Source organism: Sinocyclocheilus rhinocerous, unplaced genomic scaffold (assembly GCF_001515625.1).
Source record: "Sinocyclocheilus rhinocerous isolate Xijiao unplaced genomic scaffold, SAMN03320098_v1.1 scaffold320, whole genome shotgun sequence".
Lineage (NCBI taxonomy): Eukaryota > Metazoa > Chordata > Actinopteri > Cypriniformes > Cyprinidae > Sinocyclocheilus > Sinocyclocheilus rhinocerous.
In genome coordinates, this window is record NW_015638606.1 from 517282 (window position 1) to 533462 (window position 16181).

The 16181-nt window shown below is 38.3% G+C and overlaps 1 protein-coding gene across 1 annotated transcript in view; it reads right to left on the reverse strand.

Moving 5' to 3' along the window:
* The window catches only part of LOC107749923 (teneurin-2-like), a 106433-nt gene that overhangs the window by 57510 nt on the left and 32742 nt on the right, over nt 1-16181 (reverse strand). Inside the window, exon 3 of the mRNA XM_016565158.1 lies at nt 7907-8145. Within this exon, the coding sequence (XP_016420644.1) occupies nt 7907-8145 (239 nt within the window). The remainder of the gene's footprint in view (nt 1-7906; nt 8146-16181) is intronic.

Here is a 16181-nt window from a genome sequence, read left to right on the forward strand (position 1 = left end):
ACACACACACAAACACACACACACACACACACACACACACACACACAGAGCTGTATCTCAATCAACCTGACGCAACTCACAGCAATCTTCACATGATGTTACAGAAGGCTCGTTTAAAGTCTACACAAGGGCTGCACAATTAATCAAAATACAATCAAAATCGCACTGCAGGCTAGTGCAGTTTAATTAAATTAATCTATAGTCTGCATGCACTGTGTGTTTTAAAGTGAAAAGGCGGCACTCTGCCCTGTCTGTTGTGTATTACACACTACAAATGTGCATGTAATAATAATAATAATAATAATAATAATAATGTCTTATTTTAATAATTATTATTGATATTTTTATTGCTGTTATTTATTTATTTTTTTTATAAAAGTGGGTTGTTAGCCAAAAATAAAATTGAATAAAATAGAATATGTAACTAATATTTAATAATAACAATAATTCATTAATTATAATTATTATTAACAATAATTATTATCTAGTGACAGTTAGCTGTTGTATTGGGCATAACAACTAATATTACAAAAATATAATATTCACGTCTGTGTTCCGAATAAATAACAGTCTACGAGTAAATGTAACTAAAAATTGGGTTTGTTTAAATGAAGAAGCAGTTTTCTGAATAGGTGGGGGGGTATATTTGCAGGTGGTATGAATGCAAATAAAATTTCCTTTGTAGATCTTGCAACCTCGAGACAATTCCTGTAAGTTTATTACTGCAAAATAATTACAATATGATTTGTGACCAGATTATATAGTCCTTGTCACGCTTTTGTGAAGGGAGGCACACAAAGACGAAGGTAATCCAAATAACATTTAATAGTAACCCAAGATGATGAAGATTCATACAAAACACAGGGTAACACAAGCAGCATACACAACTAATAACCGGCTGCTAACTGTTCTTCTTCTTCTTTTAATTTTATTGGCGGTTGGCAAACCAACTTAAAGGTGCATTTACTGCCACCTACTGGACTGGAATGTGGGCAGCAGCTTGATAGAAAGGAAGGAGACGAGGAAAAAAAAACCTATATATTTCTATTAGGCTGCTAACTGAACTGAAAGGGGAACTTAAGTAGGGTGAGATAACGAGGGACAGACAGGTGAGGATGATAACTAATCAAACACAGTTGAACTGAATGAACTAATCAAAGGACGACAGAAACTAAATGAAAACACAAAAGAAGTCCATGACTGTGACAGTCCTACTCTCCACCTTCTGACTGACCAAGAAAGAGGAATACGAAAGCAAAAACACCCCGGTCCTGCAATTCACCTTCAAACACACACACACACACACACACACACACACACAATCAATCAGCCTCTCGTTGAAGGTGAAACTGTTGTTTTCATTGCTGCTGATCTCCTTGGAGTGTGTGTGTGCGTGTGTGTGCTTTGATGTGTGTTTTGATTCAAGGTGCACGAGTCCTGCTGCTTTGGATATAAATGAAAGGCTACAGTGAACCACCACACCCCAGGACCAGCTCTATTTGATTACATCAGCTCACTCAGTCTTGCCTGTTGACCAAAAAACTCTCAAAGTACCCTGGGAATACTTCCAATCCCTAGATAAAACTCGTCCCAAAACGCCACGCACACATATGCACTCAAAAAATAAAAATAAAAAATCAAGGATACTGCTTCAGGCATGCAAGGTCTATGAGTTTAACACACACACACACACACACCTCCCTGAACCTCCTGCATGGGCATGACGAGATGGATCCAATCTATTCCACTCGGCTTGTCAAATACTCAGAGCACAACAATCACTCCCCCCGGTATAAACGCACACACATTCGCAAGCAAATTCAGCTCTTCTCCCTCTTTCAGTCCTATGCACCAGCAGAAAGCCTGATGCTTTGACTGACAGCATTTTTTATCGCAGGTATAGAGTGACGATGGGGATCCCACAATTTCTGTCCCGCGATCCGAGCATATATGCACACAAAGCTCTAATCAAACTATTTTGCTCTCCTGTCACTCAGTGGCTTTAATATTAAGCAGATGTCAGAAAAACATGGAATAAAGGGGAAAGTAAATATAAAAGTGAAATAAAAAATGAAAAGTGTCATTTTAAATCAGCTTCAGGCATGTACACTGGTGTGTGTCAGTTTGAGTCAGGCAGACGGCGCAGGGCCGAGTTAGAGATTGGCTGGCGAACATATTATCTCCACGAGACAGAATCTCCAACATCTTGGGGTGTGTAGGTGTGTGACTGATTGCTGTGTTTGTTTGCGTGCCCGTATGGGCAGAAGAGTGTGCCACGAGGCTGCCAGGGTGCGCATGAGGACAGATATAAAATGGGCAGGTGACAGTAAAAGTCCCTGCTGGCAGAGAGCGCTGGTAAGTGGACACATATAATGACTCATTCTGACTGACATACAGCATGTTATCGTAGACCTGATGGAGAATGTTTTCATAAACAAGTCGTTGTCTTATTGGCAGGAGCTGGAATGGTGAGTCATTACACTTCCTGCTCATGTCGCTCTGCAACGGAATAGATGATCAACAGTCAACATGAAATCAAAGCTAAGTACTTTATTAATTCACAATCCTGATCTTAATCTACATGATTCATCAGTAGTCATGGGAATCTTTAGGCTCCTTACAATTGATTCTGAGTCAGAGAATCACGATTCTGAAACAATTCTCAATTCAGCAATATTATAGGGGCACAAGTCTTTACCTACTTAAAATGCATGAAAACCACACTAAAATATGATTTTCATATATGACCATGGGCGACATTTAACTTTTGTACATTGTCCATTTTGGACTTGTTGCCACCAAATGCGAGACATGTGAAGAAGACGAAAAAAATGGTAAAATAAATGGCCAGATCTCAATAAAGTTTACACATGTTTTTGGTCTGTGAACTGGATCTCGCTCAGGATGCGTGCTGTCTGTGGAGGCTTGGCCAGTCATGGTTCCAGAATTAAATCACTGAGGGTGCTCTCACATATATTTTTGTCCCAACTATTGCTATGGTTATCACTGTGTTAATCATTGCTATTTTGAGAGTGAATCCAGCATAAATATGCGGATGTCATTCCTGAAACTTTGCAGCATGTATGTGTCCACAATGAATCTTTTATTTACATCGCATCTACACTTTGTTTGTTATGAGATAATTCACGAGTGTCCTGAACTGCACTGAATAAAATCTCTGGCATTTTCAGTAAATGAATGAATTCTGACCAATGTTTCTGATTGGCCATTGCATTCAAGAAATCAACAGATGTGTCTGTGATTGGCTACACTGCTCAACACTGCAAAACATATTGCAAATAGTAAGTTTTGACGCTGTCCAGAGCACAAACAAAAATACGCACTGGATAGTTTGCCAGATCTTCAATTGAGGGTGCTTTTGCTTTCGTTTGAGGTTATTTAGCATCCTCTAGCACCCCCATAGAACCAGGCCTGAGCTAGGCTAACTGCTCCAAATTGCAGTGGGGCTGACATCGTGGATTCCATGACTATCGATATGGGGGGCCATCTGCCCCCCCGCCCCATGCAGAATATTGGTTGGTCCGTTGTAAAATACAGTGTATTCAGCCTTTTTGTCCTTGGCTATTAAACTTATCTTAAGGCTGATATATGCACAAAAATATTAATAATACATTTAAATTCAGATACATTTATGTGGATAAATTCAAAATCATTCGTTAAAGAATTGTGAATCATTGGCATATCTGCATTAGCCAAGACTAACAAAGTAAATCCAAACAAATCAGATGGATAAATTCATGCATCATTTCCCTTTGAACATTTACTTTCACTCAAAAACACATCATGTTATGGAACAGAAATGCTTTGTGAATGTCATTTTATGTTGTCCTTAAGTGTTTCTAATCAAGCGGTTAAATTCCTCACTGTCTCCTGAGGGATTCAGGTCATCCAGGATTGCGGCTCTCACTTAACTCTTCATTACGGCTGATATTCGTGTGCACAGAATACAACACACTCAGCTATCCACTGCATCTACATTTGCGAGGAGGCGGCCGGGGGCAGAATACTTCACTTAGCCTTTAGACATCCATAATTTGTCTCTCCTTCTTTCATCTGCTTCTTTCATCATCTTTCACCAGTTAGTCCAGATTAGTCACAGTGGCCTGATGGCAGCCAGACGCAGCCACCATGCCCCGTGCTGAACCCCCACCTCCCCACTCCCTCCCACATCAGGACTGCAACACCTGTCTCCTAGCAACCTGCATCCAGATCTCAGGCAAGAGATGCTGCCTCTGACACAAGAATGACAAAACAAACATTCACTGGAACCGCCATGCAAGAGCTTGACGATGTAATGATGCCATGGGTGAGCAGTGGACAAAGCACTGGAATGCTGGATTTTAATGGGAGCACACTTGGAATTCTGGGACTGGATGCTATGGTCAAAAGTGCATGTCAGTTCTAATAATTGGGCAGTTGTGGCATAATGGATAGAGAGCTGGACTTGTAACCCGAAGGTCGTGGGTTCGAGTCTCAGGTCCAGCAGGGATTGTAGGTGGGGGGTGAATGGAGCGCTGGAGTGAATAACCAGCGCTCTCTCCACCTTCAATACCATGACTGAGGTGAGACCCTTGAGCAAGGCACCGAACCCCAAACTGCTCCCCGGGCGCTGCAGCATTGGCTGCCCACTGCTCCGGGTGTGTGCTGAAGTATGGTGAAAACTTTTCAAGAACCCGTGCGATTCAGGCAATGAACAGTGTTGCTCAGTGGACCAGCCACACATATGCATTAAGAGTCCCATTGTACCGGCAAAAAGTCCCTGAGTTTTTGGAATAGTTTACAGAACACTTTACAGGCCACTGCACACAAGATACACACACAAATACACTCTCATTTAAAAACTCACTCACATCAAAAGTACCTTGAGCATACATTCAGAGTATGTATGTGTGTATATTTATAAATGTCTGACAGTATTGAGGCAAAAACTGGCTCTGCAATGAGCACAAAAACTAAAAATAAGACAGAAGCCAAGTACACCTGCAAAATAAACAATGAAAAACAAATGAGATATTGAAATTGTAAATGTGCAGATTATTCAAGCAAAAAAGGCAGACTGTTGTTTTCTTCACTGCTTTGTAAAGGTGCAACTCTCTCGCAGACTGGCACAGACTCAAGGTGCTTGGTGACATTTACCGTCAACTGTGTTTCTGGAAGGGATCCGACTCTTATCGGACTCCACATGCAGTCTCTCTCGCGCCTTCAGTGCCACCTTTTCTTACCATTCAAGTGCAAAAATACACCAAAATGTGTTTTTGTTTGGTCTTTTTTCTTTTTCTGTTTTTTTACAACTTCACTTGAGGACGCATCAAAACAACTGAACAACCTTTTGCTGATCAGTTACTAAGAACTGAACCTAAATCTTGTTTATAAAAAGAGAGGAACTTAAGATTTGAAACTAAGCAGAACTCCCTGCAGAGAGGTGCCTTGATAAGACCAAACCCTCCTTCCCAAATACATCCGAATCACAGCTCATATCAAACGGCAGATGAATCACATGTTGCCGTCAGAAGTAAACGTCCACATGCTGAGGCTCCTTCCACCCCTCTGCGTGGGTATTTACTTTGCTGCAATTGTACCACAACAATAACACACATCAATGGTTTATCAAAGACGCTTTGAAGCGCTTCGTTCTTCGTGATAAATGTCATTCTTCTGAGTGAGTCATCCCAGGGTCATTCTTTCAGCTTTAAAAGGCCATGGTGTGCTAGAGGACACTGAGCACAGCCCGGCAAACCCTCTGCTAACTACACTAACTCATGCTCATGACATTTAAGGAGTGTCTAATTAAATTAATTGATTTATCATGCTGTGGTTGCTGACTTATTGTTTAGACAGCAATAAATGATCCATCATGGATCCATGAATTCAGTTCAGGACCTAATTATGCATGACTGAATTGTAAAATGTGAATTAAATATCACCGTTTGCATCATGATAAATTGCTTAAAAAGTTACTTTCATGCTTATAAAGTTTTTTTTTGAAGCATGAATTCTCAAGGACATCACAGTGTAAAGATTATGGACACACATTTATGGTTGTGGTTCATGTCACAAAATATCGAAAACTTATCTCAATAATATTAATTATATTATGTACAGATAAATTAAGTATTGACACTTTACTCACTTTAATAAATACACATTAAGTGAGTTGTGGCTATATCTCTCATTTTGAAGTAAATAATATTAGTACACTCTAAAAAATGCTGGGTTGTTTCAACCCAACTTTGGGTCAAATATGGACTAACCCAACTTTTGGGTTAAATTTTTACATAATATTTTTAACCCAAAAGTTGGGTTAGTCCATATTTGACCCAAAGTTGGGTTGAAACAACCCAGCATTTTTTAGAGTGTACTAATAGATTTTTAATCCCCTTTAATGCAGATGAACAGATAATCCCAGTCTTTTCTTTGCGCTTACTGTTTTCCTTTGCCTACACACATGAATACACACACCAGCTGGATGTGTCTGCATCAGGAGAGGTTTCTAGAGTCTATCTACAACTCAAACTAGAGGTTAAAATGGGGACAGGCACAATATGACTACAGCTCTCAACATGCAGAGAAGAAGCCTGCAGCAGTGTTGCATCTATGCGTTTCTGTGTGTGTGTGTGTGTGTGTTGCCACTCGTCACATGATACACTCATACTCCAGCAGCAGTGAAAAGCCCCTGAGGCTCCGGCTCTTAGTTTTTCAGCATGCAGAATGTAATGGGCAAAATTCAGGTTTCGTTTTAATCACAGTGTTCCTCAGGCTATTCTAATGAAATGGGACAACATGATGTGTGACAGGTGAAGGAAGTGAAACTCTTACCAGACTGCCAATGCTACCCAGTGTGTGATTGGCATTATAAATGGAGTAAGTCAACTGGTAAACGCCATCGTTGGTTTCGCTGTTTCCATAGAAACCCACGCCCACCGCTGAACTGTGAGAAAAACAAATCAAGGCAGAACAACAGTTTATGTTACAAATAGGGTTTCATATCAGTAATAAAATTCTCTCATGTTGCTTCCAACTGTTTGTTGAAGATTTGAAACATTTAAAGGTGAAGTGTGTATTTTTGACCACTTCAAAGAGGTCATGAGCAATCAAATTGTCAAATCAAATTCATCTTATGAGATAAAGGATTTTGATGCCGCTTCATCAAATTATCCTCCTCAGTTCAGAAAAAAGGGCCATTCATTTGAACTAAACTACAAAAACAGCCTGTTTTAAATGTACAAAACTAAGCGTCACAGGGAAAACATTCACATGTCAGTGAAGCTTTGGTCTTGGTAAACTTGTTGAAAACACCAGAAGAATTAACAATAAGAGTAAAATGTGATGAAATCTCATGGATTGATTTACGATTTAAAGTTGTGGGGATATTTGTATTTTTTTTGACCATCAAGCACATTTATCCCCAAATTATCATTCCCACTCGTCTCAATAGTGATTGTATAATTTTCCTAAATTTTATAGTAAAATACTGTATTCTAATATTTAAAAAAATAAATAATAATAATTGTTTTTCCCCATTACAGCTATTCAACCAACATTTTTTTTTTATATATATATATGAAACTAAAAATGAAATATTGTCACTGTTTAGCAGTAGATATTTGCTTGAAATGGAACAAGTAAATGAAAAGGAGGTGGATGCACAGCTGTGTATGGTACAGAACAGACTGCTGAATTTTTCCGCCACTGATCACAACTGAATCAATCACTCAGCAAAACAAATTCAGTGCCAGATTGCAATTTATTTTAATATCTACTAATGAAATAAAAACACCTCCTGAACAACTGGAGATGCTTCCTCTGTAGTGGATCCCAGCTGCATATTATTTAGGAACAAAATCATCCATGGCAAATAATGATGGTGGCGATTTGAAGAACATACCTATGACGTAAGAGAGCAGGACGGCCAACAGCACAGCGGCTGCGATCGCAGACACAGCAGCGCATTTCCAGCTGCAGTACTTGGAGGGCTTCTTCAGCTTGAAGGAGCTCCTGGAGAATGCGTTTCTGGGTAAGAGCCGGGGTGGTGGGGAGTAGACGGTACCACCGGTCAAGGGATAACCTGGTGAAGAGCTGCTGAACAGAGGAGTGCTCCCAGATGGCGTCTTGAAAAGAAAGTGCCTACAAGAAGAAAGAAAAAAAAGAAAGATAACATAGCATTTGTCAGCACCTTTTTATCCAACAGAAGAAAAATCTCTTTATCTTATCTCTAGACTAAATGTTCTGAAAATTGTCAATATGCCCACGGCTTTACTGGACATTGATAAATCTCATAAAAATCTTCTTTAATGAGCTGAATGAGTAAAAAAAAGTCTGTTTAAGCTTATTTAATGGCTAACTCTGGGGAGTAGGCTATTTGTTTCATTCACATTTTCCAGAAGCTCATGTTGTTCATTTTGTTCTCATGCTGTAGTTTTCCTAACAACCAGTTCAATTTGTACAATAATGGCTTTAAATGAGGCTCATTTAACACTGCTCTGATCATTTAAAAAGTATAAGGCATTAGACTGCTACTTTGTGTACTAGCAGTGAAGACTGAATGCATCATAAAGACAACTCCAATCGAATGGTCAGCAGAGAGAATTGATTTTTGTGGTTGTTAAATCCCTGTGCTTGCTAAGACTCAGCAGGATACTGAATAACAGTTCTGAGCACCCTGGACCGCATCAAACCTTTATAATTCAAAAGATTATCACCATCAGACATAACATGAAAGGTCATGGTGATGATAAAGTGGTCAGCAAAGCAACTGTTTGCTGTGACAATTGAGGGCAATGTTATTGCAAAATAATGCTAGATCTGGTACTGAATCTGTGGTGCATGGGGTCAAAGGTGGGCTGAAAGGGGAAATGTGTGTGTACGTGTTTGGGGAGGGGGGCAGATGGGAAGGGGATGAAAGCAGACGACAGTTGACCAGGAAGCTTTGATGAGCACTAGGTTTGGCTCAGACTGAGGTCCTAGGCTAAACCAGCCTCAGATCTTTGTCCATGTGTCTTGTTCGGGACAGGCGGTCCACTCTGACTCCAACAGGCCTCTCTGTCGCCCCCCTGCTAGGCATCCAACTGCTCCCTGCTGCCCACAGCCAGAACAACCCATGAGAACTGGCATGCAGATCTGAACTGAACTTGCTTAACAGTCTAGAATAACATCTGAAATCATCTACTCAAAATTATTAAAAAGTTATTCTATAGTTCTGTTCAAAGTTTGGGGTCTGTAAGTTTTTCCAATATTTTTGAAGTCTCCTATGCTCACCAAGAGTGCATTATTTGATGAAACATGCAGAAATATTATATTCATTTAAATATTTTAATATGTATTAAAGTGTAATTTATTTGTGTGATGCAAAGCTGAATTTTCAGCAGCCATTACTCCAGTCTACAGTGCCACATGATCCTTTAGCTATCATTCTAATATGCTGATTTGCTCTCAAGTAACATTTATTATAACTATCAATTTTGAAAACACTTGTGCTGCTTAATAGTTTTGTAGAAACCATGATCATTTTTTTTCAAGATTCTTTGATGAATAGAAATTTCAAAAGAACTGCATTTATTTGAAATATAAATCTTTTGTAACATAATAAATGTCTTTCCTGTCTCTTTTGATCAATTTAACGAGTCCTTGCTTAATAAAAGTTTTACAGTGGGAAGTACTCTTTTTTTTCCCCCATGGAACCCAAAGGTTTAAGGATTGTTTTCTATACAATGAAGGAATGAAGTGATGCGCTGTCAAGCATAGCCCACTTACTATGAAACAACACACTATGAAAGTAGTCAATATGACATGCATTTTATTCACAAATCAAGATATTAATGCCACTAGTTTTTGCATGTCATGTGACCAACTTCCAGTTGTGGAAGTGTGAATGTGATTTGGAAGAGTGAATGAGATTTGACAGCTACTGAGAAGATTTGATTGAATAATGATTTAAATTTCCAAACATTTCTCACACAAATCTATCATATGGATTCAGAATATTGTAGATTATTGTATTTCAATAGCATTTTTCTTTTCTTTTCTTTTTTTGAGCTTGTCAGGCCCTGGTCACTGTATTCTTTATACATATGGAAAAAAAACTGCTTTTGAACTGCTCTTCTGAACTTCTCCTGTTCAGTTCCAGAGAAGAAAGAAAGTCATATGAGTTTGGAAAGACATGATGGTGAGAAAAAAAGGATAGAATTTTCATTTTAGTTTGAATTGTTCTCTTTTCTGCATTTGGTTGCTGCTGCTCATTTCAGTGCTGGAAAGAAGTAACAGGTTGTGAAATGGCACTGTCAGGTTCCTGCACAGCTGTGGGTTGAATTCACAGCAGAATAAGTGGGTGAGTTTGAACTGTGTTTTTCATACGAGCTGGATGAGAGCAGTGAAGTGGGTAGAGAGAAAATCTGTCATTCCCTACTCCGCTGCCTTTACTTTGTGCGTGTGGCCTCGCACTAAACAGTGCAATCTTGCTGTGCAGTCACGGTCAGCTGTGGACTCTGGCTCGAGGTAACTCTTTCAAGCCTTTACGATTCGTCTGAAAGCAGGCAGACAATCTTTTTTTCCCATTCTAGTTTAATAACACACAGCACAGAATATGAAACACTGTCTTTCAATAGCAGGGACTTGCTATGTGCCATCATAATAGTATACAAGAAGAAAGCCTAAAAATAAATAATGCAGTTCAAAATCTATATTTAAAGAGCAGATAATATCCAGAAAAAAGTCCAAATATATTTCATCATATGGCTTGACAGACTAGTTAGATAAATCAACTTAAGAGAAGTGTTAAAGCCAGACATCGTGGGCCATGTGAATAATCGACCCTCTAGACCAAATTGCATTACACTGAAGAGGAGAGATGTGTGAAAGGGAGACGGGGATGGATAAATGGAGAAAGACCGAAAAGGAAGGAGAACTAAGCGGCCCATAAAAGCGTTAGAGTAGCAACATATTCATACTGTGATCCACAGTCATTAACCCCTGAGCTAAATCTACAAGGTAATGGAAACAACTCTTAGGTTCATTTTACACACACACACACACACACACAAACAGTGATTAATGAGAACACATACAAAGACAGACAGGACAGACCCCGTGGCTATCAGGCGTGTGACTCAAATCTGCATCATATCTGACGGACACTAATTGCAAAATGGCATGCAGAAGCTAAATAAATTGATACTCAGTCTAATTCTTTTTTAGTGTTGCTGTGTTTTTCACAAGAAGATTACATAGCATTAAAGAGACAGACAGACAGATAGACAGACAGATAGACAGACAGATAGATTCCTCAAGATGATGCCCTTACGTTTGTTTATCATTGTTTATCAGTTTACGCCAGAATAGGAATTTCTAGAAAACAGTGATTAATGAGAACACATACAAAGACAGACAGGACAGACCCCGTGGCTATCAGGCGTGTGACTCAAATCTGCATCATATCTGACGGACACTAATTGCAAAATGGCATGCAGAAGCTAAATTAATTGATACTCAGTCTAATTCTTTTTTAGTGTTGCTGTGTTTTTCACAAGAAGATTACATAGCATTAAAGAGACAGACAGACAGATAGACAGACAGATAGACAGACAGATAGATTCCTCAAGATGATGCCCTTACGTTTGTTTATCATTGTTTATCAGTTTACGCCAGAATAGGAATTTCTAGAGCTTTTTCATCACAGTGAATTTAAATTTTGAAAGGTTCCTGTTGTACATATGATGCTTCTAATCACTTTTAAGAAAATGTCATGGTTTTGCACATTTTTATTTGTTAAAAAAAATTGATAACTTGTGTTTACGAATAAACAGCAGTGAGCCAATAAGAGAATGCTTGCCCGACTGGTACATCTCACCAGCAAACCATCCGCAACAACCAGCACAAACAGAGCACGGCCGAGAAACACGGCAATAAGCAAAAACAAGGCAAAGCCGCAAAAAATCTCACTTTCACAGTAAACATTTTTTCTCTCCTCCTCTGGGAGAGGCGGAAAGGTCCAGAGCAATTAACAAGCAAACATGAGATTTAACAGAGAACGTAAACACAAACATCTCTCAAGGTGAATTAGTATTCCACACATATAGTATTCCAGTCCGAACTGTCCAAAACATTAAGCCTAATTGGGATTTCTGATTCGGTGACAAAGCCTCTGGTTTGGTGTTCAACATCATTTGCAGGGTCAAGGTCCTTTGCTTGTTTGCATGTAATGACCAAAATATATGGTCACTTCATAGATGCAAGTCTGCTGTTTATTTACACAAACTCAAAATATGATAAATGTCTACAGGAAGCCCAGCCAACCAAAAATGGTTTTATGTTGAGGTCCTTTGAAAGAGCTTGCTAGAGACTCTCTCTTTCTCATTCAGCACATCGATCTACTGCCATCCTCAATATAAGATGCAGTGGCAGAATTCAGAAACCTCAAACTGAGGTTGTTACATTCTGTCCACTTTATTCTTATCCGTCTCCAGCTAGTAAAGTGTCTAGATAAGAGCTATTCCCATCCACTTAAGAAAATAATGTCACACAACACGCCTCCATTTTGTACCATTTGGGAATTGAAGCATCCACACTTTGTCCATTGAGAGTGGAGAAAAAAACAGCAGTTCAAGTGAGTGAAAATGCATTTTGAATGCACAACAATGTCTCAAAGTACTGCTACATACTGCTCAGCTCAGATGAAATGTAAACCCATGTAAATGTAAATCCCATAAAAGACAGTATTAATGCATAAAAAGAGGTATTAAAGGATTTGTATATTATACAGTACAATTGCTTGATTAAGTACATTATAGTCAGGCCTATACAGCAGGATCTCTGCCCCCTGAAATCCTAGGACTCAACAGTGAGGTAATATTTCAGTTTCAGTTATAGTTCAAGTTGAGATTTTTTCTTGCCTCACCACAATTTTCACAGGACCCACCACAAAGAAGTATATATTTTTTTACTGATGTATTTATGTAAATTGTATTATTTACATTTATTAATGTAATTTTTTTTTTTTTACTTTCACTTTCTATTCATGAAAGAATCCTAAAAAAATGGTTTGCACAAAAATATTAAGCAGCATGTCTGTTTTCAACTGTGATAATAAGAAATGCTTGAATTGAATGATGCTTCTTTTAGAATGATTTCTGGAGTAATGGCTGCTAAAAATTCAGCTTTGCTGTCATAGAAATACATTTCATTTCATAATATATTAAAATAGAAAACAGTTATTTTAAATGTTAATAATATATCAAAATATGTGACCCTGGACCACAAAACCAGTCATACGGATCAATTTTTTAAAATTGAGATTTATACATCATCTGAAAGCTGAATAAATAAGCTTTCCATTTGTTAGGATATGACACTATTTGGCCGAGATACAACTATTTGAAAATCTGAAATCTGAGGGTGCAAAAAAAACAAAATATTGAGAAAATCGCCTTTAAAGTTGTCCAAATGAAGTCCTTAGCAACGCATATTACTAATGATTATAATTTTTGATATATTTACGGTAGGAAATTTACAAAATATCTTCATGGAACATGATCTTTAATTAATATCCTAATGATTTTTGTCATAAAAGAAGAATAGATAATTTTGACCCATACTGTAACGGGGCGAACGAGACGAGAGACGTGCGGATCCATCTGCAAAGCTTTATTCTTAAACATAGTCAAAACAGACAAGAGTCGGACAATGGCAAACAGGTAACTTAGAGGGCAAGACTGAAGAATGATCCAATAAACAGGCGTAGGTCAATCGATGGCGAACATAATCCAAAGGATGAGGCAAGCGAGTAATCCACAGACAGATAATAACCCAGGCGAGGTGAAACAGAATCCAAACAACAAGACGAGAGAGAAATCCAAGACAGGCAGGTTATCAGGAACAGACAATCAGACAAAACTACAACTTATTGTTGGATATTGCTACAAATATACCCGTGTGACTGGTTTTGTGGTCCAGGGTCACATATTGCTGTTTTTATTGTATTTTTGATTAAATAAATGGTGTTGGTGAGCATAAGATACTTCAGAAACATCAAAAAATCCAACAGGCACCAAACTTTATATTTTAATATAAACTATATAAAAACTATATAAACTATATAAAAATATAAAATAAACTATATATTTTCCGCTACCACTACCAACGTGTAGTACTCTCAGCTTAACACATTTTACCATGTTTGATCCTTTCCACAGATTCAGCATAGAACTCTGCAGATTCCACCTGGGCCATTTATATATCTAGCGACAAAAAAAAGCAGTTAGCGATGGCTGAGATTCAGAGCAGGGAAGGCGAGTATTTCTTCTCTGTATTTTTCTGCGGAGAAGTTAGAGGCCTGTTAGGGGATGACAAGTCATGTGCAGAACAAGTGAGAGAAAAGACACCGGTGTTTCAAACAAGCCCACGGGGAGAGCGATAGAAGTGAAAAAGAAAAGAAAAAGACAGCAGGCAGACACACAAGCTCTTCCCTGACGCCTAATAGAGAATCTTCTCCCATTTCAGCCCACTAAGATGGAGCACACCGTCATTAGCTCCAGCTCAGGGGGGCACTGTAGGAGTTTTAGCCCAAGTAAACCACCTCTAATTGGGCTCCGTCTCTGTGGCAGGCCCAGATTTTTTCTGGATAAATACTGAGCTTCCTGAACAAGAGGCTGAAAACTTGAGACTATGGAGGAGAGTTCCCAGAGCTCATGTGTTCAGTGCACTCTGATACTGCGCTATTAACACACACTCAAACTAACACTCAGTTGAGATTTTGATGGTGGTGCGACGTCCCGGAGGAAAACATTTTGAATAAAAAATGTTTCTTCTCTCTGCTGCTCCTCAGAACTGGGCCATTTCTTATGCACTGACGGGAGATAACGATGGAGATCATATTTCATAAGATAATTAGTCTTGCATAGCAAGACACTGTGAGCCTGCATTTCTCAAACCTTCGAGCATCTGGAGTTTCCCCTCTGTGCTGCAGAAACTCAGCAGAACCTTGTAAGACTCGTTGAATAAGTCTGTTAATGTCTGTTAATACCCTTGGGAAAATGTGCATATTAAGGTCCACTTGTGAGATTGACCAGCACAATAAAATGGTTTATTTTCATCTGTCACCAAGAGATTTAAGATCACACGTACTGTACAGTGGCAATACAACTAAAATCCTGTCAACTAACTGAAACTAAAACTTCCAATGCTCCTAACGTAACTAACATATTTCAGTGCAGTAGTATGCATGACAGTAGTTCAGCTGTTTTCAAAATAGAAAACAGCTTTTCCAGAAACAAGCTACTTTTTCCAACAAGTGATGTTATGGCATGACAACCAGTGATATGACTAATGAAACACTCTTCTATCTATTTGTAGTAGGGTTGGAAAATCTGAATTTGTTTTATTGAATTAGTTCATTATGATGGTTTGTTTTAGCAAATCAGATCACTGAATTGGCTCATTTTAACTGGATAAAAAGATTTGCTTATTGAATAGCCATTCCTCAATAATATAATCACGAAATTTTAAGTTTTTTTTAAATAATATTTAAATACTGCTGTTTAGTAAATATTACTCAAAAAATAGTAAAATAGTAAAAAAAAAAAAAAATGCTGTTCAGTGAATAAAATTACATATTTTATATTTCAGGATTTTTAGAATTGTTTTTAGTATTCAGTTTATAATTTTTTATTTTTCAGTTTTTAATTTTCAGTTAATTTTTATTTAATTTTAATAGTTTAGTTTATGTATGATTCAGTGTTACTTTCGTCAATGAAGATGACGACGAAAAATATTCGTTAACGAACATTTTTTCTGTGACAGACAAAAAGATGACGAGCTAAAACTAATATCTGATGAGATGATAAAAACTATGACGAAATTTATGCCTCGTCTTCGTTAACGAGACGAGATGGGACTATAATGTTATTTGAGGACTACCGGACATTCAAAATACATCCTATAGGCTACTGTCTTGTCCTTCAAAATGTGCGTCCCTGTCATTGGATTGCAATTGGATAAGAGGCGTTTGCATATCTAGTCTCAGTATGGCAGCCGCAGAGTGGATGGATAGGCTACCAAAACGCAAACTAGCGATCTGAAACAATGGCCTCAGCACCCGAAGGGGTAGGGATAAGGTCCCGGATACATCCCGTTTTTCCCGGGAGTCACAATTCTTTGTCGATTAACTTAAA